Genomic DNA, 19960 nt, shown 5'->3' with positions numbered 1-19960 from the left:
CCCAGGGACGTGTTAGCATGTGACTGCTAGGAGGGGCCCCACATGCCCAGACACCACCTCGGCAGAGCCCCTCCACCCACCCGAATCACAGTCGCTGGTTTTTGGCGTTTTTTAATTCTCTCTCTCTTTTAAAGAAATGTCAAAGTTGTGCCCAACACACGTGGATCAGCAAACACGACAGAGGAGCCCAGTCAGTACTTTTTTGGAGGGGGGAGGGGGAGAGAGAAGGCGAGAACGGCCACACGACACCACCTCGGACCACGAGCAGAGCATCTGGGAACAGGAGCAGGGCAGGCTGTCTGCGTGGGGCCAGCTGGGGCCCCCCAGAAGGGAGGGTTGGGCACACCCTTGCACGCACCACACACAGCCTGGCATGCATGCCCTGCACCCACTGTTGTCACCCATCTGACACACCCACGCTGTGCACACAGCTCCCTTGGAACCCAGGGGCACCCTCACACCAGCACCCCAGAGAGAGGCGGAGCCCTGCCCACTGTCTCCACCGCATGGAGGACACAGCCCAGCGGCGAGCAAGGCACATCCTTCAGGTTCTTCAGACGCAGAGAAATTAGGAGAGAGATCAGAGGAGAGGCCCTGGTGGAGCACGGACCCCTCCTCGGACCCCAGCCTCCCGTTTGTGCTACTGGGCCAGGGGTCTGGCCACTCTGGGACCGAGGGAGGGACAGATAGACAGACAGATGGCCAGGGTCTCTTGACAGCTTTTGTCTTGAGCTAGACTCCAGCGTCCTTGCAGTTGGTAAATGGTTTTCTATAGAATCAATAATATTTTTTTTCTTTCTTTAAATATATATTTGTTAAAGTTATACCTTTTTGTATCTCTGGGGAAATCTGCCTTAGCTCATTCCCAATAAATTAATACTCTTCGATAGCTTATATTCTGGGGGTGGGGGTTGCTGTGGGGCAGGGGGCCCAACCCAGCCCCTTGTGCTGCGCAGGAGCGGCTGGCAGAGGTCCCTATCGGGCAGTTCTGTGCTGGGCGTAGGCCTGTGCTCTGCCCCAGACTGGGGAAGGGGCTACAGCGGCTGCCCCCTGCCCACTGCCCCCCACGGTGGGCCCAACCCGGGCTCGGGGCGGGGGTTCAGGAGCAGCCCCTCCCGCACCACGGCGGGCAGAGCCTGGCGATGGGGCAGGCGGCCCAGCAGTTATTGCACGGGGAGGGGGCAGCAGCATCTGACCAGAGCCCTTGGGTCCCCTGGCCAGGCAGTCGTCCGGGCCGGGCCTGGCGGCAGGAGTTGTGCTTGTTCGGGAGCCTCGCGCTCGGCCCCCTGAGCCCCGCCCTCGCGGCCCCGCCCGCCTGCCTGCTCACGCCGCGCCCAGAGGTGCCCATTCTGAGGTAAAGGTCCGCGTGCGGGCCCGATGGGGGCGGCCGCGTCACTCCAGCATGGCGTCCAGCTGGTCGGCCAGGTCGTCAAACATGCTGCCGATGTCGTCCAGGATGCTGCCGGTGCTCTTCTCCGCGGCCGAGGGGCTGCGGGCGGGCGCGGCGTGAGCGGCCGGGCCCGGGCAAAGGCGGACCGCCCCTCCGCGCGAAGGCCGCCCAGTCGCGGACACCGCGCCCCGGTCACGCCCACACACGCTATGTGGGCGGGGCTAACTCGAGACCACCACGCCCCCATGATGTCTGCTTCGCCCCACGCACGACCAGCCCTCCTGCGCCATGTTGGCCCCGCCCCGCAGTGTGGGGCGGGGCTAGTTCAAGGCCACTCCCCTCCGACGCGACTCGCTCTCGCCGCCACAAAGCAGCCTACACGTGAGCGGCAGCCTCGGCCGCGCGCAGGCCGTACCCGGTCCCGCACCTACCGCGAGCCCTGCGCGTCCTCCTGCCGGATCTTCTCTTCTACGGCTTGCAGCGCTGCCGCCAGGCACGCGCTCGTCTCCTCCAGCTTCTGCCGGGCGCTGTCCCCCGGCGAGGCGCCGTCGGGCGCGGCTGGGGGCCCTGCAGCCGCGGCGGCAGCGCGCGGCGGTTTGGCGGGCACGTGCAGCGCGGGCGCACCCGGCGACGGCGGCCTGGCGGGGCTGGCGGGGCTGGCGCTCAGCGCTGGCGGCGTGCTGGCCGGCTTGGCGAGGGCGGCGGGTTGCTGGCGCGCCGGCGAGGGCGCGGGCGACGGGCTGGCACTGCCCGACTGCAGCCCCGCCGCGGCCTTGGCCGGCTTGGGCGCCGTGGGCGGTGGCGGCGGCTTGGGAGACACGGGCGGCGGCGTGCCGTGCGCACGCTTCACCTCTGCGGGGAGGAGGAGACTCGCACCGGGGTGGGAAGTCGCGCGGCTCGCGGAAATCGCGCGCTGCCTGTCCCGACCCAAGCCCTGTCGAAACACTGCCCAAGGGCCCTGCTTCGCAACCGCGAGCGAAAATAACGCCCTCTGCACTGCAGACCCGGCTTCAGCTCCAGCCCTTCGTGCCCCTCCGCCCTGGGTTTCCCTGAGGCTGTGGCGGGCCGGGGTGGGGGTGCGGAGCGCTTCCCTATGCACACCTGTTTGGGTCACTGCTTCCAAACTCTGACCCATCCGCCCTCCACCTCCAATCCCTTCCAGGTGTGGCCTGTTGTAGCCGCTGGCCCTTCCATTGCTTGAATGTCACAGGGCCTTTGCACCTCTGATCTTTCTGTCTGGAAGCCTCTCCCCTCCCTCCTGTGCTGGGGTCACTCTACAGCCATGTCAGAGTCCCCCGAGCCCTCCGGCCTCCTGGGCCTGTCCTCCTTCCACAGGTGCTATTTATGCACCTGTGCCTCCTCCACTGAGGACGTAAGGTACACAACTGTCCCAGCTCTGGGCTGATGCGGTAGTCCAGCAGCGGCTGGATGAGGGGCTCTGGGGATACCTTCCCACCCCACTCCCCCTGGCCTTCATCAGATCCAAGCAGAAAACCCTGCAGACCATGGCGTGGGGCCCCTCCCCAGCTGGGTCCCCACACCTACCTGGGCTGCCAGGACCTGGCAGCGGCACCTTCTTGGAGGCAGGTGTGGGCGAGCCCTGGATCTTGGGCGTGGGCTGAGCCAGAACCGGCTTGGGAGAGACAGGTGGCTTGGCCAGCTTCCGGGCATCGCTGTCCGGTGGGGGCAGCGGGGGCAGGTGCATGAGGTCAGAGGGCGGGGGCTCAGCAGGCGGGGGCGGCGGGGGCAGCTCTGGGGGTCCAGCCTGCTCAGAGGCCGGCCGGCGGCGCACAGTGCCCGTTCCATTCTGGTACACGGACAGCGGTGGTGGGGGAGGCTCGGGACCTGCCTCCCGCTCCTTGACCTTGGGCCGGCGCTTGACCGTGTCAGACTCAGTTAGGATGAACTTGACGTTCTCCTGCTGGCTCTGCTTGGCCCGGATGCGCCTCTTGAGGGTGGCACTGGCCTCCACCCTGGCTAGAGGAGGGCCCTCTGCACCCGCCTCGCCCTTGGCTGGACCTCGCGGCCGCTGCTGGGCAGCACCCTCTTCCACCAACTGGCCATGGTCTGCAGGCCCCGCTGGCTCTCCGGGACCCCGGCGAGCAGTGGCCAGCAGTCCCGTGACGGGCCCGCTCAGCGTGCGGCGCCGGTTCACCACCTCGCCGTCAGGTCCAATGGCCTCCTTGTGCTTCACTGAGGCCAGCACCGTGGCCACCCGGCCTGGCTCCGGGCTGGCAGGGTGAGGCATGGGGTGGCCCTCAGGGGGCCTGCGGGCTGCCCGGCCCCCACCCCCGATGGATGACAGCTCAAGCATGGCTGCGATGCTCTTCACGCTGCCGGCACTTCCTGTGTCCACGCTGCCAGCCAGGTCACTGGCCCGCCGGCGCTGTGCCCGGACCCCCAGGCGGCTGTCCTTAGCCCCGGCCCCCTCAGTCTCCACATCTGGCGCCGGCTCATCAGCCAGGTTGGCGCTGGCCATGGCAGAGCTGGAGCGCTTGGGCGGGGGCGGGGGCGGCCCCTTCTTCCGAGGCCGCACAGCGAACGACTGGCTGCGGTTGACGTTCTTGTCTGCACCGGCGGGCGCCCGCACCGAGTGGCTGCGGCCCACGCGCCGCTGGACCGTGGCATAGGGCCCGGCGGCGGCTGGCACCAGCAGCTCATCCCGCTCCGGCTCGCTGTCGGATGCCGCGTAGCGATTCAGGCTGTGGGCGCGCTTCTTGGGCCTCCCTGGCTCCTCATCGGCCTCGGGCGGCAGGCACAGTGTGGGTACAGGTGCAGGCGTGGGCCCCAGGGCAGCTGACCCGGCCTCGCTCTCCACTGGTTGGGGCAGCACGTAGGCGAAGCCGCGGTGTGTGGGCGACTGAGGCAGCGAGCGGGGGGACATGGGTCGCTCCGTGGGCGGCAGCAGCTGAGGGGTGGGCTTCACCTTGGCTGTGGCTGGTGCTGGGCCATGAGGCCCCCCTAGGGCCTGTGGGGAGCTTGGCCGGGGTTTCGTGGGTGTCTGGGGGGGCGTGAAGTGGCTGGCCCCCGGTGGCAGGACCTGCCGAGGCTTGCCGGGGACCGGGGGCACGCTGGCCCGCTTGACGCTGTGGCCATGGCGGCTGGGGCGGGCCTCCTTGGGAGGGGTGCTGGGGGCCAGCCCCTCATCGAGCAGGTACTCCTGGCTCCGCGACATGGGGCTGCTAGGCCCCGGGGGCCCGTTGCCCAGCAGCTCCTGGGAGCTGCTCATGTGCCGCGCCCTCCCCCCCAGGCTGGGCTCCTGCCGCCCCGAGGCTCTCGGGGCCGGTGGCAGGTGGTTGGAGGGCTTTTCAGCCGGGGCAGCCGCAGCCCCTTCCGCCGGAACGGTCAGGGCCGCCTGCAGCTCCCCGCTAAGCTCGCTGTCTTGGAAGGTGGTCATTTTCGGAGACTGGCAGTCAGCCGGGGCAGGCTCGGGTGGGGGTGGCGACTCAATGGCCGTCACCTCCAGCGACTGTGGTGCCTTCCGGCGCAGGGGTCCCCCCTCGTACTTGGCGTACTCTGCCTTCTGCAGCTCTGCCAGTTTCCGCACGGCCAGCATCAGCTTCTTCTGGTGGCCTGAGTGGGGGCGGGGCGCAGGTCAGGCCCCCGGAGCACATGGACGACTGGGTCGCGCGGCGGGGGTGGGGCGGGGCCTCACCCAGCTTGGTGATGCCGATCTCCTGCAGGTCCTCCCAGGTGATGTCGGTGATGAAGTCAATGTTCTCGTAGCCGTTGTCCACCAGCACCTTGTAGTACTGCGCCAGGCCGATCATGGACAGCCACACCGCCAGGTTCGCCTATGGGGTGGGGGACACAGAGGGCAGCCCGAGCTGGCTGCCCACACCCTGCCTTGCCGCTCGGAGCTGGTGGGGGGGGGCACCAGGCCAGCCCGGCACAGAGAGACGGAAGGACAAATGGACAGGCCGGAGGGGTCAGCACAGCCTTGACAGGAGCCCGAGGCCAGCTCACACACACGTGCGGACACAGGCAAACACACACAGAGGCGTGACTCTCTCTGCGGGATGCCCTTGGGGGCAAGGGGAGGAAGAATACCCTCCCCTGCCAGGCAGGCCAGGCAGCCATGGGGACAGCACCCACGTGGACACACCTCACGCGTCACAGATGCAGACACACAGCACCACCGACCAGCGACGTGTATACGCATAGCCTACACCCCAGTCATCCGTGGCACTGAGTCACACTCGCGCCCTCTCACCATTTCCTCACCATCGTCAGGCACACGTCACACAGCCTTGTCACACGCGTGTGCAAGTATCCATGATGGTCCTCACCCAGAACCAGCCGGTGGCCCCCTGACCGGGATCCACCTGTCCACACTCCCAGCTGGACGTCACTCACACACCAACACAGCACACTCAGTCACTGCCTGGGTGCGCAAGCAGTGCGAAGCCCCCAGGACCTGGACGTGCTGGCTGGGAGGACCCCTGAGCCACGGACTGAGTGGGGTGAGGCGGCGTGGAGGAGCATGCACCCGCCTGTCCCAGCCCCAGGGGCCCTCAGTGGCCACGGCATCTCCTTCCTGGACGGGTGGGAGCCCAAGGCAGCACGGGTGAGACAGGCTCCAGGCCCCTTTCTCCCAACCCGGAGCCTGTGCCTCCGCAGGGTGTCCATGCGTGACAGCGCGGGCCGAGGCCAGTGTGGCCATCAGTGGGCACCTGGCATGTGTTCAGTGCATGCGTGTGGTCTGCGTGCTGAGGCCTGTGCTCACACACGCCCTCCCCATGCATGTGCCTGGGTGTGTGCCTGGGTGTGTGGCAGCCCCCTGCGGTGTCAGGTGGGCGTGCGATGGGCAGCGCTAAGGGGCACCGGGTGGTGCCATCATCCCTGAGTGGCAAGTGCGTAGTAGAGACGGGGATGCTCCAGGCTCCAGGCTCCCCTCACCCGAATAGCCCTCAGAGGAGGTCACCCCGGCCCCTGCCTGAGGAGGCTGGCCCCGGGGCCCCTGACAGACGGACAGAGGCCACCCTCCGCTGTCCTCTCCCTGGACTCCCCAGAAGGCAGGGGAGGGCCGTGGCTGTCTGTCCATCTGTCGGTCTGCCCCTCCTGGGCCTGGCCAACAGGGTGCAGGGGGCCTTACGGGTTTGTGCTCGGGCAGCCAGTCGGGGAGGCTCAGGCTGCTGATCTCCGCGGTGATCTTCTTCCGGTGGCCGGGCTTGGTGACCCCGATGGCCGTGAGGTCCTAGGTGGAGAAGACTCCTGTTAGCCGGAGGCTGGGGGTCCATCTCTGGGCCAGCTGGTGGGCAGCCTTCCAGGCAGCTCACCTCAGGGGTCATGCGGCTGATGGTGGGCAAGTCGTAGCCAGCACTGATGAAGTTGGGGGCATAGAGCTGCAGCTGGAACGTGGCAAGCCACTGGCTGACAGCCTCGGCGCCCTGGAAGACACAAGGCACCCGCTGCAGGCTCGCCCACCCGCTCCCCGGCCAGGCGTGCACCCAGCCACCGCAGCGCCTCCTTCTCTGCTCAGCCGAAGACCACATGGCGCGAGCTGCTGTCCGCTGGGCCGTCCGCAGCTGCCATGCCCCTGTCAGCCTGGCCGGGTGCTCCTCCCTCTGAGTCCTGGCTCCACCGTCTCAGCATGGTCCCACGCGTTGGCCGCCTGCTGTGATCTCCACCAGGAGGGTCCCGCTGCCGTCCACATCACAGGCCTCCCTGACCGCCCCCCTTTCCTGGACCAGGGCCGCCCTGCCGTGTGGCCTGTGACAGGGGCTCTGGGAACAGGGCCTCAAGAGGGGCCGCTGACTGCTGCCTCCCCATGCAGGAGGTGGGCTCTGCCCGGGGGGACGCAGGAAGACTCAGCCAGCAGTTCACGCCCACCCTAGCACGCAGGTGCACGCACACGGACCCATCTCACCCCCACACACACTTCCACTCATCTTGCACCCACACCCTCCGCACACACACACAGGCGCACCCGTGCCCAGACCACAGTCACACCAGCCACACGCAAACACCCCCGCTCACTTCATGCCGTGTCACACTTTCAGACACACTGGCTTACACGCACAGCCTGCACAAGAGACAACAGCTACGCACACAGACTGACAGACCGACAGAAGGACAGGCCTGGCCCATCGAGGGCGCTGGCTGTGCTGTGGCCCAGCCAGGTGGGCTTCCCCGGCCCCCGCCCCTGCAGCCGCCCCGGCCCTGTACCTTGCCCTCGGACACCGCCTCCAGTTTCTTGGGTAGCTGTTCCCCATAGCCCTGCCCGGCATGGGCTGCTGGAGGCTGGGCCCGGGTTGCACCTAGGGACGAGAGGGTGAGGAGGGGTGAGGGCTGCTCAGGGGCCACCTCCGCACCTGGCCAGCAGTGCCGTATCCTTGCCCTTACCTGCAGGGCCCTCCAGAGGCTTGACTGGGCTGTCCCCGGGGCTGGAGTCGGACACTGGCTTCTGGGAGAGCACGGTTGCCAGGAGCTGGAACCCAGACAGGCTGGCTGGCCAGTGCTGCTCCAGACCCAGGCACCCCAGCCCTGCCGCCACGCCACCTACCTTAACCCCTTCAGAGCCCGCGTGCAGGGTGTGGCCCCCGCCACTCCGGCCCCCAGCCGCGCTGCTCAAGCTGCTGCTGCGGTCCCCGCCTGCCCACAGGACAGAACAATGTCAGTGATGCCCGCCCCGCCCCACCCCACCCAGCCCCACTGCCCTCCAAGGCCCCCCACCCACCTGCAAAAGGCTTCCTCAGCACCCAGATCTCCTCGGGGGGCGCAGCGGGCCCCGCGGAGCTGCCTCCCTGGGGTGGACTTGGTTCGGCACCTGCTCGGGGACCTGCAGGCCGAGCACAGCTGCTCTGAGCCCTGGACCAGCTCCAGGGCCTGTGTAGAGCAAAGACGAGACACATGCACATGCACACACGCATGCGTACATACACATGCGTACACACGCATGTGCACACAGGCTCACACGTACACACATGCAGAGACACGCGTACACACACGAGCGTACACATGCACATTCACACAGACACACATGCACACACAGAGACACACGCATGTGTGCACACATGTGCACACAGGCTGGGAGGCTCAGCGCCAGCTCCTCCTGCCCCAGCTGTCTCCAAGGAGCTGAGAGACCCTCAGAAGACCCCTCCCAACCCTGGACACTGGCAAGCAGGAGAGAACGGCAGAGCAGGGTGCAGGCCAGCTGTTCTGCCAGTGGTCCTGTATGTCGCAGGAGGATACAAACCCCTCTATGCCAGGAGAGCAGGGGGAGGAGGTCCCCAGGAGCCTGGGGCCAGGGCACTCGATGACCTTGGGTGGACTGACCACACCTCCTAGCTGGCCCCCCTCTGCCCTCTTAACGGCCTGTCAACCTCCACGTCCTCTGCATAGGGTAAACCAGTCATACCCGTACCCCATCTGAAGCCATTCCACAGCCCTGGGGCCTCCTCCTACGCCCCCCTCTCTGTCACCAAGTCAGCCACCCTGGGCTCCTCTGGACCCTCGTACACGTCACACTCTGTCCTGCCTGAGCACCTCTGCACATGTGGTTCCTGCTGCCCCAAAGGCACTGCCTGCAGCCTGCCCCCTCCCACTTCTCAGGGCCTTGTCCTTCCACTGTCTGAAGCGGGCGTCCATCTGCAGTCTCTGCGTCACTGGTCGGCACGTTGCCCTCCATGGTGACGTCACTGTCCTGTGCTCCCCTCCCCCCAGGGCCAGCTCCTTGAGAGCAGGAACGACAACCATTTGGGTGACCATCTATTCCTTGAGCCTGGTGTGCAGTGTCTGCTGAATCAATGGAGGACAGGGTCTGGGGACACGGATAAGAGAGCTGGTAGGACAAACCCTGGAGCTCACACCCAGCAATGGCAGGAGCTCGCAGTCCCGGCCCGCCCTGCAGCACACTGAGCACATGCTCCCGTCTGGCCACGAGCCCCTGGCCTGGGCTGGACTTGCCTGCTCGCTTGACGATGGCCTCACCCAGGGAAGACGGGAAGTAGCCCACACGGTCATTGCCTGTCCTGTTGTCATGGATACAGCCCTTCCACCGGCCATCTGGGTGCTGCTCAAGGACCTGGCCGGATAAGGTGAGGGGAGCATGCTCGGGGGGGACTCCCCTCCAGGTCAAGTGTATGGGTGGCCTGGGCCCCCCCAGTTCTTGCCAGGTGTTGGGGGCAGCATCCCAGGCTCCTCTCAGCCCTGCTCCAGCAGCCCCAGACCGTCCTTACTGTGATAATGTCCCCAGCTTTCACATTGAGGCTGGTCAGGTCGTAGTTGTTGCAGTAATCCTTGGTTGCCCGGACCTGCAGGGCCGCCGAGGCCTCTGGGGACACAGGAGGTGGCAGACCCCCCAGTCCTGTGAGCCGGCCCGGCCCCAGCCCTGCCCCGGCCCCCTGGCCCCGCCCAAGCCCACCTCGCAGCAGCTGCTTGATCTCCTTGCTGGCCTGGGAGGTGGTGAACTGATGCACAATGTCCAGGGCGGTCTGGCTGTAGGTGTTCCTCACGTGGGCATTGATCCCATTCTGCAGGTGCCAGAGAGTGAGGCCTGTCAAGAGCTTCCTCCACCCTCACCTGACCCCCGTGCCCCCACCCCGGCCCCCGACTTACATCCAGCAGCAGCCGAACCACCTCCGTCTTCCCGCAGAGCGCGGCCTCGTGCAGGGCGGTGCCAGACTTGGTCTGGCGGTTAATATCGATGCCGGCTTGGAGCAGGAGTCTGGCGGGGCGGCAGGGGGAGCAGGGAGGGCCTTGCACGGGAGTCCACTGGCCCGGCACCCCGAGTCGGCCTCCGACTCCTGGGGGCCCAGGATGAGCCAACCCGACCCCACCTCCCTGCAGGACGGCCTCCGCCAGTAACCGAGAACTTGCGGGGGTCCCCCTCCCGGTGCGAACCCTTTACATTCTGGTCTCGTCTCATCCCAGGACAGGCAATGCTGTGATGCGCACTTTGAGCATGGGGAAATGGAGGCTCAGAGACGCCGAGAGTGGCCACAAGGCCACCTAGCAGGCGGCACAGGCTGCAGGGTGGTAGAAGCCCGCTCCCCAGCCCCTGCTGGGCATCCTCTATGGGGCTGGCTGGAGCCATCCCTTGTACCAGAGGCCTGACCCCATCCCTGTGGCTCCCCGGCCGCTCCGGTCTTATTGCCAAGCCAGGAGCAGGCACCCTGAGGCGGGATGCCCCTCACCCCGCCCCCACCCCGGCCATACCTGATGATGTCGATGTGGCCGTTCTTGGCCGCCAGGTGCAGGGGGCTGGTGCCGTTGGGGTCGGTGGTGTCCCCCGGCCGGGGCTCCAGCAAGGCCGTACACATGTTGCTGCTCAGAAGCAGCTGGACCACCTGGAGGGAGAGGTGAAGAGTAGGGGGCCTGAGAAAGGAGGTGTTGGGGCCCCCCAGGAGAAGATGACGGAGCACATGGAGTCGCACTCGGCTCCCCGGGGAGACTTACCCCAACGCGGCCAAACTCACAGGCCAGGTCCAGGGGCGTCTTGCCCGAGTTGTCCACCATGCAGGGGTTGGACTGGTGCTGCAGCAGCATTTCGGACTGCAGGGACCACAGGGCGTGGTCAGGCCCGGGGGCATCCGTCAGGTTCCTGCTGCCCCAGGCGCCCTGTCGCCCCCAGGGGCGGTCCTTACCACATCATAGTGACCGTGCTGGGCCGCCAAGTGCAGGGGGATGTGGCCCTCGTCGGACGGGATGTTCACCGCTGAGCCCGCCTTCAGCACCAGCTTCATGGGCTCCTTGCGGCCCTGCCAGGCCGCGTAGTGCAGTGGCCGCATGCCTGGGGGGGGATGGGGGCAGTTGGGAGCTGGGGCAAGACCGTGACCCTGACCCCAACCCTGACCTCCAGGACGCTGACCCCACGAGAAGCTGCCTCGACCCAGCCCAGGACCCCGGGCTGAGACCTCAGTTGAGGGATCATCGAGGCCTCCAGGGTCCCCAAGCTCTGACTTTAACCCCGCTGCCCCTGGCTCCGAGGTCGCTGGCCTTTACTGTCCACCTCCATCACTAAATTACAAGTCCAAGAGGACAGTGGTTTTTATCCACTTCCCTCACTGCCGTGTCCTGCCTGGCAGGCCTTGCCTTTGTTGTCCTTGATGTCCACAGCAGCTTGGGCCTCCAGCAGCATGGTGATCAGCTCCGTGTTGCCATTCAGGGCCGCATGGTGCAGGGCTGAAAAGCTACGACAGGTGATGGACATGTGTGGGCAGGTGCCAGACACGCCCCCTGCCCCAGGAGTCCCTGACCCCCACACCAGACTGATGCCTCCCCGGGCTGAGAACTCACCCATCGGGGTCTTGGAAATTGACATTGATCTTCTTGGTGGAGCCCAGGAGCTCTGCGGAGGGAAGGAGACACGGTGAGGGAGGCCCACCAGGGGCCCAGCCCCCTCTAGGCAGCCCGAGAGCAGCTGGCTAGCTTCCTGGCAGGCTCAGAGCCAAAGCTATCTAGGTCTTTAGTCTAGAAGCGTTCATTCATTCACCTCTGTTCCCTGCACCCAGCACCAGGTACCAGCTTTCGGACCTCGGTTTCTCACTGAACTGAGATTCTGCAAGGTTTCCCCAGGCCAGGACCTGTCTGAGAGGCCAGGGCTGGGCGCCACACAGGCACACACATGTGCACATGAAGCCCTCCCTGGGGACGCTGGCTGAGCACCTGCCAATGGTGGGAGGGAGAGAGCCAGCCCAATCTGTCTCTCAGAAGGGCCCAGATGGGCCTAGGGGTGGCCTGCCACACCCGGAAATAGGGGTATCTCTGGGGGAGAGCCGCACTTCCAGGGTGCAGCCTCCCCCAGCTCCAGACCCAGGCCTGGCCAGTGTGGATGTGCCCCATCCAGCCAGGTGGGAAGGGGATGTCGACAAGTGGGCCCGTGCCTGTGAGCAACCACGCGGTAACGACCCCCTCCTCAGCCTGCTTGAAGCCCATGGGGCTCCGGCTCTCCCTCGGACACCCCGGTCTCCTCCACAGTCCTGGCCTCCATTGCACGCTGGCCAGCGGAGCGGAGCCCACCGATGCCCTCCCCATGGGCTCAGGTCCAGCCGGACTCGGGCCAATCCCCTGCCTGTCTGGGCCGTGGTTACATAACCCATTTGTGGGTCAGTCACTCTGTGAGGGAGGGGCTGGCAGGACAGAAGCCCCTTTGTCCAGGCCCAGGACAGGGATGGGGGTGGGAGACCGAGGGAGTCGGGTCCCAGAGGGGCTGCTGCAGGGCCCACTTGGTGACCCACAGCAGCCCCAGCCGCCCCGGTCTCGGTTCTCAGCTGCTGGACATGGGGTATGAGGTCCCTGGTGGCCTACAAGGCCCGCAGAGTCGGACAGGCCTCTGCCCCTTACTAGCCCTGTGGCCTGGGCCGTGAGCTCGGAGAGTCTAACGGGCTGGCCTCACAGGTCCAAGGGCTCAGCACGCGGTCGTTGCTGACACAGCTCTACAGGAATCCTCCTCACTCTCCCCAGGGAGGGGCTTCTCCAGCCAATAGACCAAGAGCAGAGGCTCCAGGACCAGAGGCGTCTCCACCCCGACCGCTGCCCCCTGCTCAGACATTTGGCTAATGCTGAAGTCTGTCTAAGTTTGCACCAGTGCCACTGTTGGTGGTCCAGGGCAAAACCTTGGAGGCAGCCCTGGGTCCTTATATCTTCATCAGTAAATCCTGTGGGCTCTGCCTTTAGAACCCTTTTAAAGCACACCTGGAATCCTATCCTTTGTCGGTACAAACATCCCCACCCTGGGCCAGGCCAGCATCTCTCGAAGGACCACAGCCACCTGTTCTCCACTGGCCTCCTCGCTTCCACCCTGCCTCCTCCAGTCCATCCACTGAGGTCAGTGGGGCCCCCTGAGGACATGCGTCTGATCCCACTGCTCCCATCTCACTGGGGTTAGAGGCCACAGCCGGACAATGGCCCTGCATGACACACTTCCCCCTCACCCCTGTTCCAGTCACATGAGCCTCCTTGATGGCACTCCGACACACCTGCCTCTGCCACCACAGGGCATTTGCACAAGCTGTGTATGTGGATGAGGCAGACATCATTCTTCCATCTTCCCATGACTCCCTCTTCATATCCTCTAGGCCTTTATCCAAGACCTGCTTGTCAAAGCCTCCTCACTCCCATCTAAATGTTAATTATCTGGGAGTCCGGTGGTTAGGATTCAGCACTTCCACTGCCAGGGCCGAGGTCCAATCCTTGGTTGGGGAACTAAGGATTCTGCAAGCCATGAGGCGTGGTCAAGTAATTTTAAAAATTGTTCTTGTTCAGTTGCTCAGTCATGTCCTACTCTTTGCAACCCCATGGACTGCAGCACGCCAGGCTTCCCTGTTCTTCACTATCTCCTGAAATTTGCTCAAACTCATATCCTTTGAGTCGGTGATACCATCCAACCATCTCATCCTCTGTCACCCCTTTCTCCTCCTGCCCTCAGTCTTTCCCAGCATCAGGGTCTTTTCCAGTGAATAAATAAAAGGGTAACTCCCCATCCCATCCGGTGTCTGTTGTCTTTTTCTCTTTAACTCTCATACCACCATTTATCTTGTTTATTGTCCATCTCCATCACTACATTACAAGCTCCAAGAGGACAATGGTTTTTATCCACTTAGCTCACTGCTGTATCCTTTCAGCTAACACAGTGCCGGGCACACACAAGGCGCTCAGCGCCTGGTGACTGAACTGAACTCTCATCCCACATACTCCGTCTACCTGCCAGGCCCGGCTTCAAGCGTGGGACCCGTGCGGCCACTCAAGAGGAGCCCCGCGCCGAAGGGACGCTCTGCCATTGCTGTCTAGAGACTGTTGTCTTGTGCACAAGGCAGCTCCCCTTTTCATCCTGCACTGGGCTCTGGGAACTATGCGGCCGGGCCGGCCGCCGACCCTGCTGCGAAGCTGAACGGAGCCCAGGAATTGGTGTCCCACTAGGGCACCCCCACTGCACTCGGCCACGCTCAGCACCTTCTCCCACCAGAAGGCTCTGCCCGACTCTAATGTTGCTGCCCCCGCGCCCTTAGTTCCAGTGCAGCGCGTCTCAGCTTCTCCCCAGAGCCTTCCCAGGCCAGCTTGCTCTCCCTCCTGCAGCCGGACACCCAGGCAGCTGCGCCAGGTGCTCCGAGCAGAGGCGGGGACCCGGCCATGCCTGCAGGTGCTGAGGTCTCAGAGGGGCTGGAGGTCAAGGCCCAGAAGTGATACAGACAGACAGACAGACACTGGTGGGGAGGGGGCGTCTGCATCCAGAAGGGGACCACCCCCCACAGGAGGAGGGGGCTTCTTGTAAGGTCATCTCCCCCCTCCCTGGGCTGGTCTCAAAGAGCTGGAACTGGATGTAGGTAGGCTTGAGGCCTTGGAGCACCCCCATGGGGACACTGGGCACCCAGGAAGCCCCCAAGCGGCAGCCTGCCTGAGGCTGGGGGGCTGTACCTTGCGGAGACAGGTGTCTTGAGTGAAGCTGGTGCAGAGCAGGGCTGCCCGGGCCTCAGGGCGGGTGGAGGGCAGTGGGCACAGAGCGGAAGGTCCCGGGAGCTCCTCGCCCTTCCCACGAGGCACCAAGTCCTATGGCTCACCGCCCTCACGGGGCACGCACCTGGCCCCTGACCCCCAGAACTCGGGCTCTCCTGTGGCCCCCACCTCTAATTGTTTTCCTGCCACCATCCCAACCTGGGAGACCAGCTGCAAACTCCAGCTTCAGAGACCTCAGGGGAGACAACCCCAGACCCTCTTCCGCCCTGGCCTCCCTCCACCCCTCTGCCCAGAGGCTCCCCCAGCCACGGAAGCTGTGCACAGGCTACATCCGTGCCCTCCAGGGATGGGCCTTGGCCTCCTCTGCTCCCTCGTCAGCCTGGCTGCCCACCGTGGCCTCCAGCAGGGCGAGGCTCCCCCACGCCCCCAGGGCAGGTAGCACCAGGCCAGGCGCTGGAGGGCAGCTCTCGGTGGGCTAAGGTGAGCAAGTGCAGGAGCACTGGCCTGTGGTCTCCAGTGAATCTGAAGAAAGGGGAGGTGGGGCCCGGAGGAAGGACAGGGCGTCCCCGCACCCCGGAAGTCCAGCCCCCACCCCAGTAGTTTCCCTTCCCAGCAGAGCGGTCTCTTCTTCCCTCCAAGGACGACTGCTAAGGGTGGCAGCCTGTGCATGTGAGCGGAGGCTCCCTTCAGGCGGGATGGGGGAGTCTCCAGAGCCCGGGGTGACGCTGGTGGGGGGGCTGAAGTGAAGGTGTCAGCACTGGGAGGGGACTGCGGAAACAAGGGTCATGGGAACACCTCTAGAGTTGGGGGGCCCCAGGGAGCACGGCTGGATGCCCCCCACCCCATGGCCCAAACTCCAGCTGTACTTTGCTGAATCAAAATACATCTTACTCCAAAGCAGGCCAGTGTTGCCATGACAACTGAGCTAATTCATGGAGGGATTTCTTCGTCTGATTTATTACGCCTGCCCCTGTTGAGTCAGAGAGCCCAGATTCAGGGGCCAGGGCAGGCGTCTCTCCTACCCATAGACCAAGCCACGCAGGGGCGACTGCAGAGATCCAGGTAGGGACATGGGTGGCGGTAAAAGCCCCACACATCCCCTCGGGGGCCTGAGTGGAAGAGAGGAGTCCCCAAACCTGACGCCCCACTTCTTCCACGCACCTGCCCTGGGCTGTCTAGGAAATGGCCACGGTGGCTCAGACAGTAAAGAACCCGCCTACAATGCAGGAGATCCAGGTTTGATCCCTGGGTCGGGAGGATCCGCTGGAGAGGGGAATGGCAACTCATTCCAGTATTCTTGCCCGGAGAATCCTATGGACAGAGAAACCTGGAGAGCTACAGTCCATGGGGCGGCAAAGAGTTGGACACGACTGAGTGACCAACACTATCACTACTAGCCCTTCCTGAGTACGCACGAAGGCCTGGGCTTCCTGCATACTCTCATTGTTCTTAAAACAAGGCTGTGGGGCAGGGACCACCAAGGGGCCCATCCCACAGATGAGGAGACCTGAGCTGTCTGCACCCAAGGTCGGCTGGCCACTAGGTGGAAGTCTTTGCCTTGCTTTCACCTCTCATCCCTGCTCCTGCTTTTGAGGCTCAGCTGAGGCAGCCTCTGCCTGAAAGCCCTGTATTTCTGGGCCTTGAGGCCCTGAAGCTGGTCCTCAGTGGCAGCCCATCCCTGGGCCCTGGGTACGGAAGGCAGGGCCGGCCTGTGTCTGTGAGGCACACAAGTGCAGCTCTCTAACTGCACAGGGCAGACAAGGAACGGCCAGGCGGGGCTGCAGTGGGAAGGGTCCTCCTGGGGCTCAAGGAGCTGCCCTCAACTGCCCCAGGGGCCATCTCAGTTCTCAGCATCTCTCCTGGGGAGAGGCGAGGGGGCTTCCCCTGCTTACACACCCTCCTAGGGGACGGCATGGGGCGTGGGCCACCCAGACCCCACCTGCGACCCAGAGGAGGCCGGCCGGTGCCCTCACAGGTGCCCTGACACACTGACACGGCCAGACGTGTGCAGCAGCACACACCCTTCCGTCCATCCCCAGCATCCCCGGGGGAGGCTCTGAGCTGAGCTGGGATGAGTGCTAGCATCAGGGCTCCAAGCTCCTAAGCATCCCCTGGGGCGCCCACAGCCCCAGCTCAGGAAGGCCAGTGGGAGACCCCCTCCCCTCCCAGCCCCTTTTCCCAGTAGGGAAGCCAGAGAGGGCCAGAATGGCAACTGCCTGCAACTCAGCCTGCCCGGGGCTGGGCGACCTTGGGCCTCAGCTTCCCCTCTGGTAAACGGCCCCCTGCCGGCCATGCCTGGGCAGCCACACCCCCAGCGTGGTCCTGCCCCCCCTCCCTGCCAAGCCTGTTATTAAACACGGGGCGGGGAGGGGTCTGACACACTGTTGGCCTTGTAGTCGCCCCTCACCGCAAGGCGCCCCTCCTTCTCTCCATGGCGTTGTGGGGCGGGGGTGGGTGGGTGGGGGGAGCCGCCTCGCCTTTTAAAGGCCCAGCAGAGACCTCCAGCTGTCAGCCCGCAGCCCGGAAAGGGAGGGCATCGCAGGCGGTAGAGAGGGATGCGAACGCCTGCGGCCAGGAAGGCGGATGCCGCCAGGTGCCCGCTGCGGGGCTCGGGGTGACGGCCGGGCCCTCGAGGCCGCCCCTCTTTCAGCGCTGGCAGCAGGGAGCGCGGACCGAGGGTCCGGGCGCTGCTGGCACCGCCCCGCCCCCCGGGACCCGAGAGCATCCCCCTCCGCGGCCGGCGCCGGGCGGGGTGGGGGGCTCGGCGCTGGAGACAGCCCCGGGGCGCGCCGCCGCTCCCGCCCGCCCTCCGTGCCCCCCGCGCCCCCTAGACTCACTGGCCTTCCCGGGCCGCGGCCTCTGCAGCAGCCTCTGCGCGGTCCCCACGTCCTCCGCCTTCACCGCCTGCACCAGCTCCTGCTCCTTCCCCATGGCGCGGTCGGGGCCGCAGCGACGCGGCTGCGCTCCGTGCGCTCGGCGCGGCTCCGAGGCGGCGGCGGCGGCCCCGCGGCACCGGCCGCCTCCTCCGCCCTCCCCCGCCGCCTCCTCCGCCGCCCGCGCCCCTCGCCGTCCTCGGGCTCCGGCTCGGGCTCGGGCTCCCGGCGCGGAGGGGGCGGGGAGCGCGTCACGGGCGGGGGGCGGCCCGGGGGCGGGGGCCGGCGGCGGCGGGCGCAGGGTGGGGGCGCGGCACCTGGCGCCGCCTCCCGGACGCCTGGGTCCCCCTCCTGTGGCCGCTGACCTCGGTGCGCCCGCGCCGGCCGCGCGCCTGGCTCCTTGGCTCCGCCCCTACCTCCGGCTTCGTCCTCCCAAGACGCCCCCTCCCCACGTGCCGGCCGCGCGGCTCGGGCCTGGCCTCTGCGGACACCCCGCGGCCCGGGCGATGGCCGGGGGACTGGACGCTGAGCCCCGACTCGGCGGCGACGCCAGGCAGAGCCCGAGAGCCTTCCAGAGGCTGCGGGACCCACGGGGGGAGGGACTCCGGCAGTGGGCGGGCGGGGACCCGGGCACCAAGAGACCCGGGCAGCGGGCGCGGGAGCCGGGCCGCCAGAGGCTGTCAGACATTTCTGGCCCGTGGCTCCCGTGGGAGGTGTCGAGGGACTGTGAAGAGGAATCTCCCACTAATGAATTCGGTGTCAGGGAACCCGCACACCCCCCGCCCCGCAACTGCACCTTCACGCCCCGCAGTCTCGGGCTCTCTCCACAAACAATGCTCCGCGACCCCCGCCCCCGCCTCAATTTGAACCCCGACCTCAGTGCAGCTGCCCAGCACCAGCTGGGGTTCAGCCCCCTACCCCTACCACTAAGAAGGACTGGGTTCCCTAATCCCCAGCACTGAGTGGCATGTAACTCTTCAGATCCACAAGTGGGGTTGGGGGGGAGTGCTTCAATACCCCACCCCCAGCACCAGTGGGGTCACAGCCCTGCCCAGCAGCAACCTGAACCCCCACACAAGCCTGCTTACCCCCAGCCTCTGGCCACAGCTTCTGACAGCCCCCCACCCCCACCCCCCCCCTCACACACAGGTCTCATCCTTCTGACCTCAGCCTCCTCGGGGTCTCACCTTGTCATAGCTGCAGCATTCTAGAGACAGAGTGGCTCAGACTCTCCTCATTTGCAAGGACGGGCAGATCATCCTCCCACCACGCAGCCTTGGGAAGGTTCACACACATGATGGTGGGATGCCCCTCTCCCACCCAGACCATCAAGCCGGTCCAGGAAGAAGACAGTCAGAGGGTGGGGGAGCGTGAGCAGCAGGCACTGGGATTCCCTGATCTGGGCAGCTGGTCAGTCCCCTCCATAGGGTCTCCCGTGAAGTTAGGGAGCAAGCTGATGTCTTATGTCCATGGGGGTCCCTAAACACAAGGGCCCTTCCCCCCACCCTTTATGGTTACCAATTCCTGGGCACCTGCTGCATCAGGCACTGTGCTGGTCACTTCATAGGTGAACCTGGACTTACTGTACCCTTTTCACAGATGAAGAAAGTGAGGCTCAGAAAAGCCAAGTGACTCCCAGAGTCTCCAGCTCATGAGTCTGAGATCTGAACTCACAACCGCCTCTGCATTTGTCCTAGTTCTCCCTCTTACCAGATTTGTTTTTCCAGTCACTTTGTCTTTCTGTGTCTTGGTTCCCCCTCTGTAAAATCGGGAATAATACCTCCCTGTAGATTATTTGAGAATTAACTGTAATGCTACCCATAAAGCACTTTGCCATAGAACTTAGTAAGTGCTCAGCAAATCGCTTCTGTGGGTATTGTGATATTGCCCATCTGGGTAGTGATTGCATTTTATTCATCTGCAAAGCCTAGCAGTGTGCCTAGCACACAGCAAACATTACCAAAAAACAAAAAAGTTAGCGTCCTTACCATTATTTTTATGTTTTGGCTGCCTGAGACAAACATAAACTGTGGTGTTGGAGAAGGCTCTTGAGAGTCCCTTGGACAGCAAGGAGATCAAACCAGTCAATCCTAAAGGTAATCAACCCCAAATATTCACTGGAAGGTCTGATGCTGAAGCTGAAGCTTCAACACATTGGCCACCTGATGCAAAGAGCCGACTCATTGGGAAAGATACTGATGCTGGGAAAGATTGAAGGCAGGAGGAAAAGAGGGTGACAAAGGATGAGATGGTTAGATGGCACAGCAACTCTATGAACATGAGTTTGAGCAAACTCCGGGAG

General features: G+C 64.9%; 1 protein-coding gene and 1 long non-coding RNA gene across 2 annotated transcripts; one reads left to right on the top strand and one right to left on the bottom strand.

Annotated features, from left to right (window-relative positions):
- Positions 1–786: 786 nt before the first annotated feature.
- On the bottom strand, positions 787–17716 carry CASKIN1 (CASK interacting protein 1). Its single transcript, XM_081555406.1, has 20 exons — positions 17623–17716; positions 11630–11681; positions 11426–11523; positions 10978–11123; positions 10790–10885; positions 10550–10680; positions 9950–10058; positions 9756–9864; positions 9571–9665; positions 9299–9416; positions 8070–8171; positions 7896–7984; positions 7736–7820; positions 7559–7650; positions 6670–6780; positions 6486–6587; positions 5046–5184; positions 2936–4963; positions 1822–2242; positions 787–1489 (listed from the first exon to the last, which is right to left on the bottom strand). The coding sequence occupies exons 1-20, from the start codon at positions 17714–17716 to the stop codon at positions 1393–1395; spliced, it is 4314 nt and encodes a 1437-aa protein (XP_081411532.1). The 3' UTR covers positions 787–1392.
- Positions 1697–13819, top strand: LOC145531833 (uncharacterized). Its single transcript, XR_014072795.1, has 4 exons — positions 1697–1883; positions 5074–5178; positions 9056–9429; positions 9871–13819. It is a non-coding gene; the product is annotated as an uncharacterized LOC145531833 (long non-coding RNA).
- Positions 17717–19960: the final 2244 nt, after the last annotated feature.

This window comes from Giraffa tippelskirchi, chromosome 13 (genome assembly GCF_054371585.1).
Source record: "Giraffa tippelskirchi isolate mGirTip1 chromosome 13, T2T-mGirTip1v1.2.pri, whole genome shotgun sequence".
In the NCBI taxonomy this organism is placed as follows: Eukaryota; Metazoa; Chordata; class Mammalia; order Artiodactyla; family Giraffidae; genus Giraffa; species Giraffa tippelskirchi.
Note: the sequence above shows the minus strand (reverse complement) of the source record. Positions and strands in the feature narration are given on the sequence as shown.

Excerpts from the sequence above, each read along its gene's own strand:
- CASKIN1 (XM_081555406.1), bottom strand. The coding sequence starts at position 17,716 with ATGGGGAAGGAGCAGGAGCTGGTGCAGGCGGTGAAGGCGGAGGACGTG. Across the intron at positions 7,985-8,069 it reads GCTGAGGAAGCCTTTTGCAG|GCGGGGACCGCAGCAGCAGC; the intron begins GTGGGTGGGGGG and ends TCCTGTGGGCAG. Across the intron at positions 2,243-2,935 it reads GCCAGGTCCTGGCAGCCCAG|AGGTGAAGCGTGCGCACGGC; the intron begins GTAGGTGTGGGG and ends TCCTCCCCGCAG.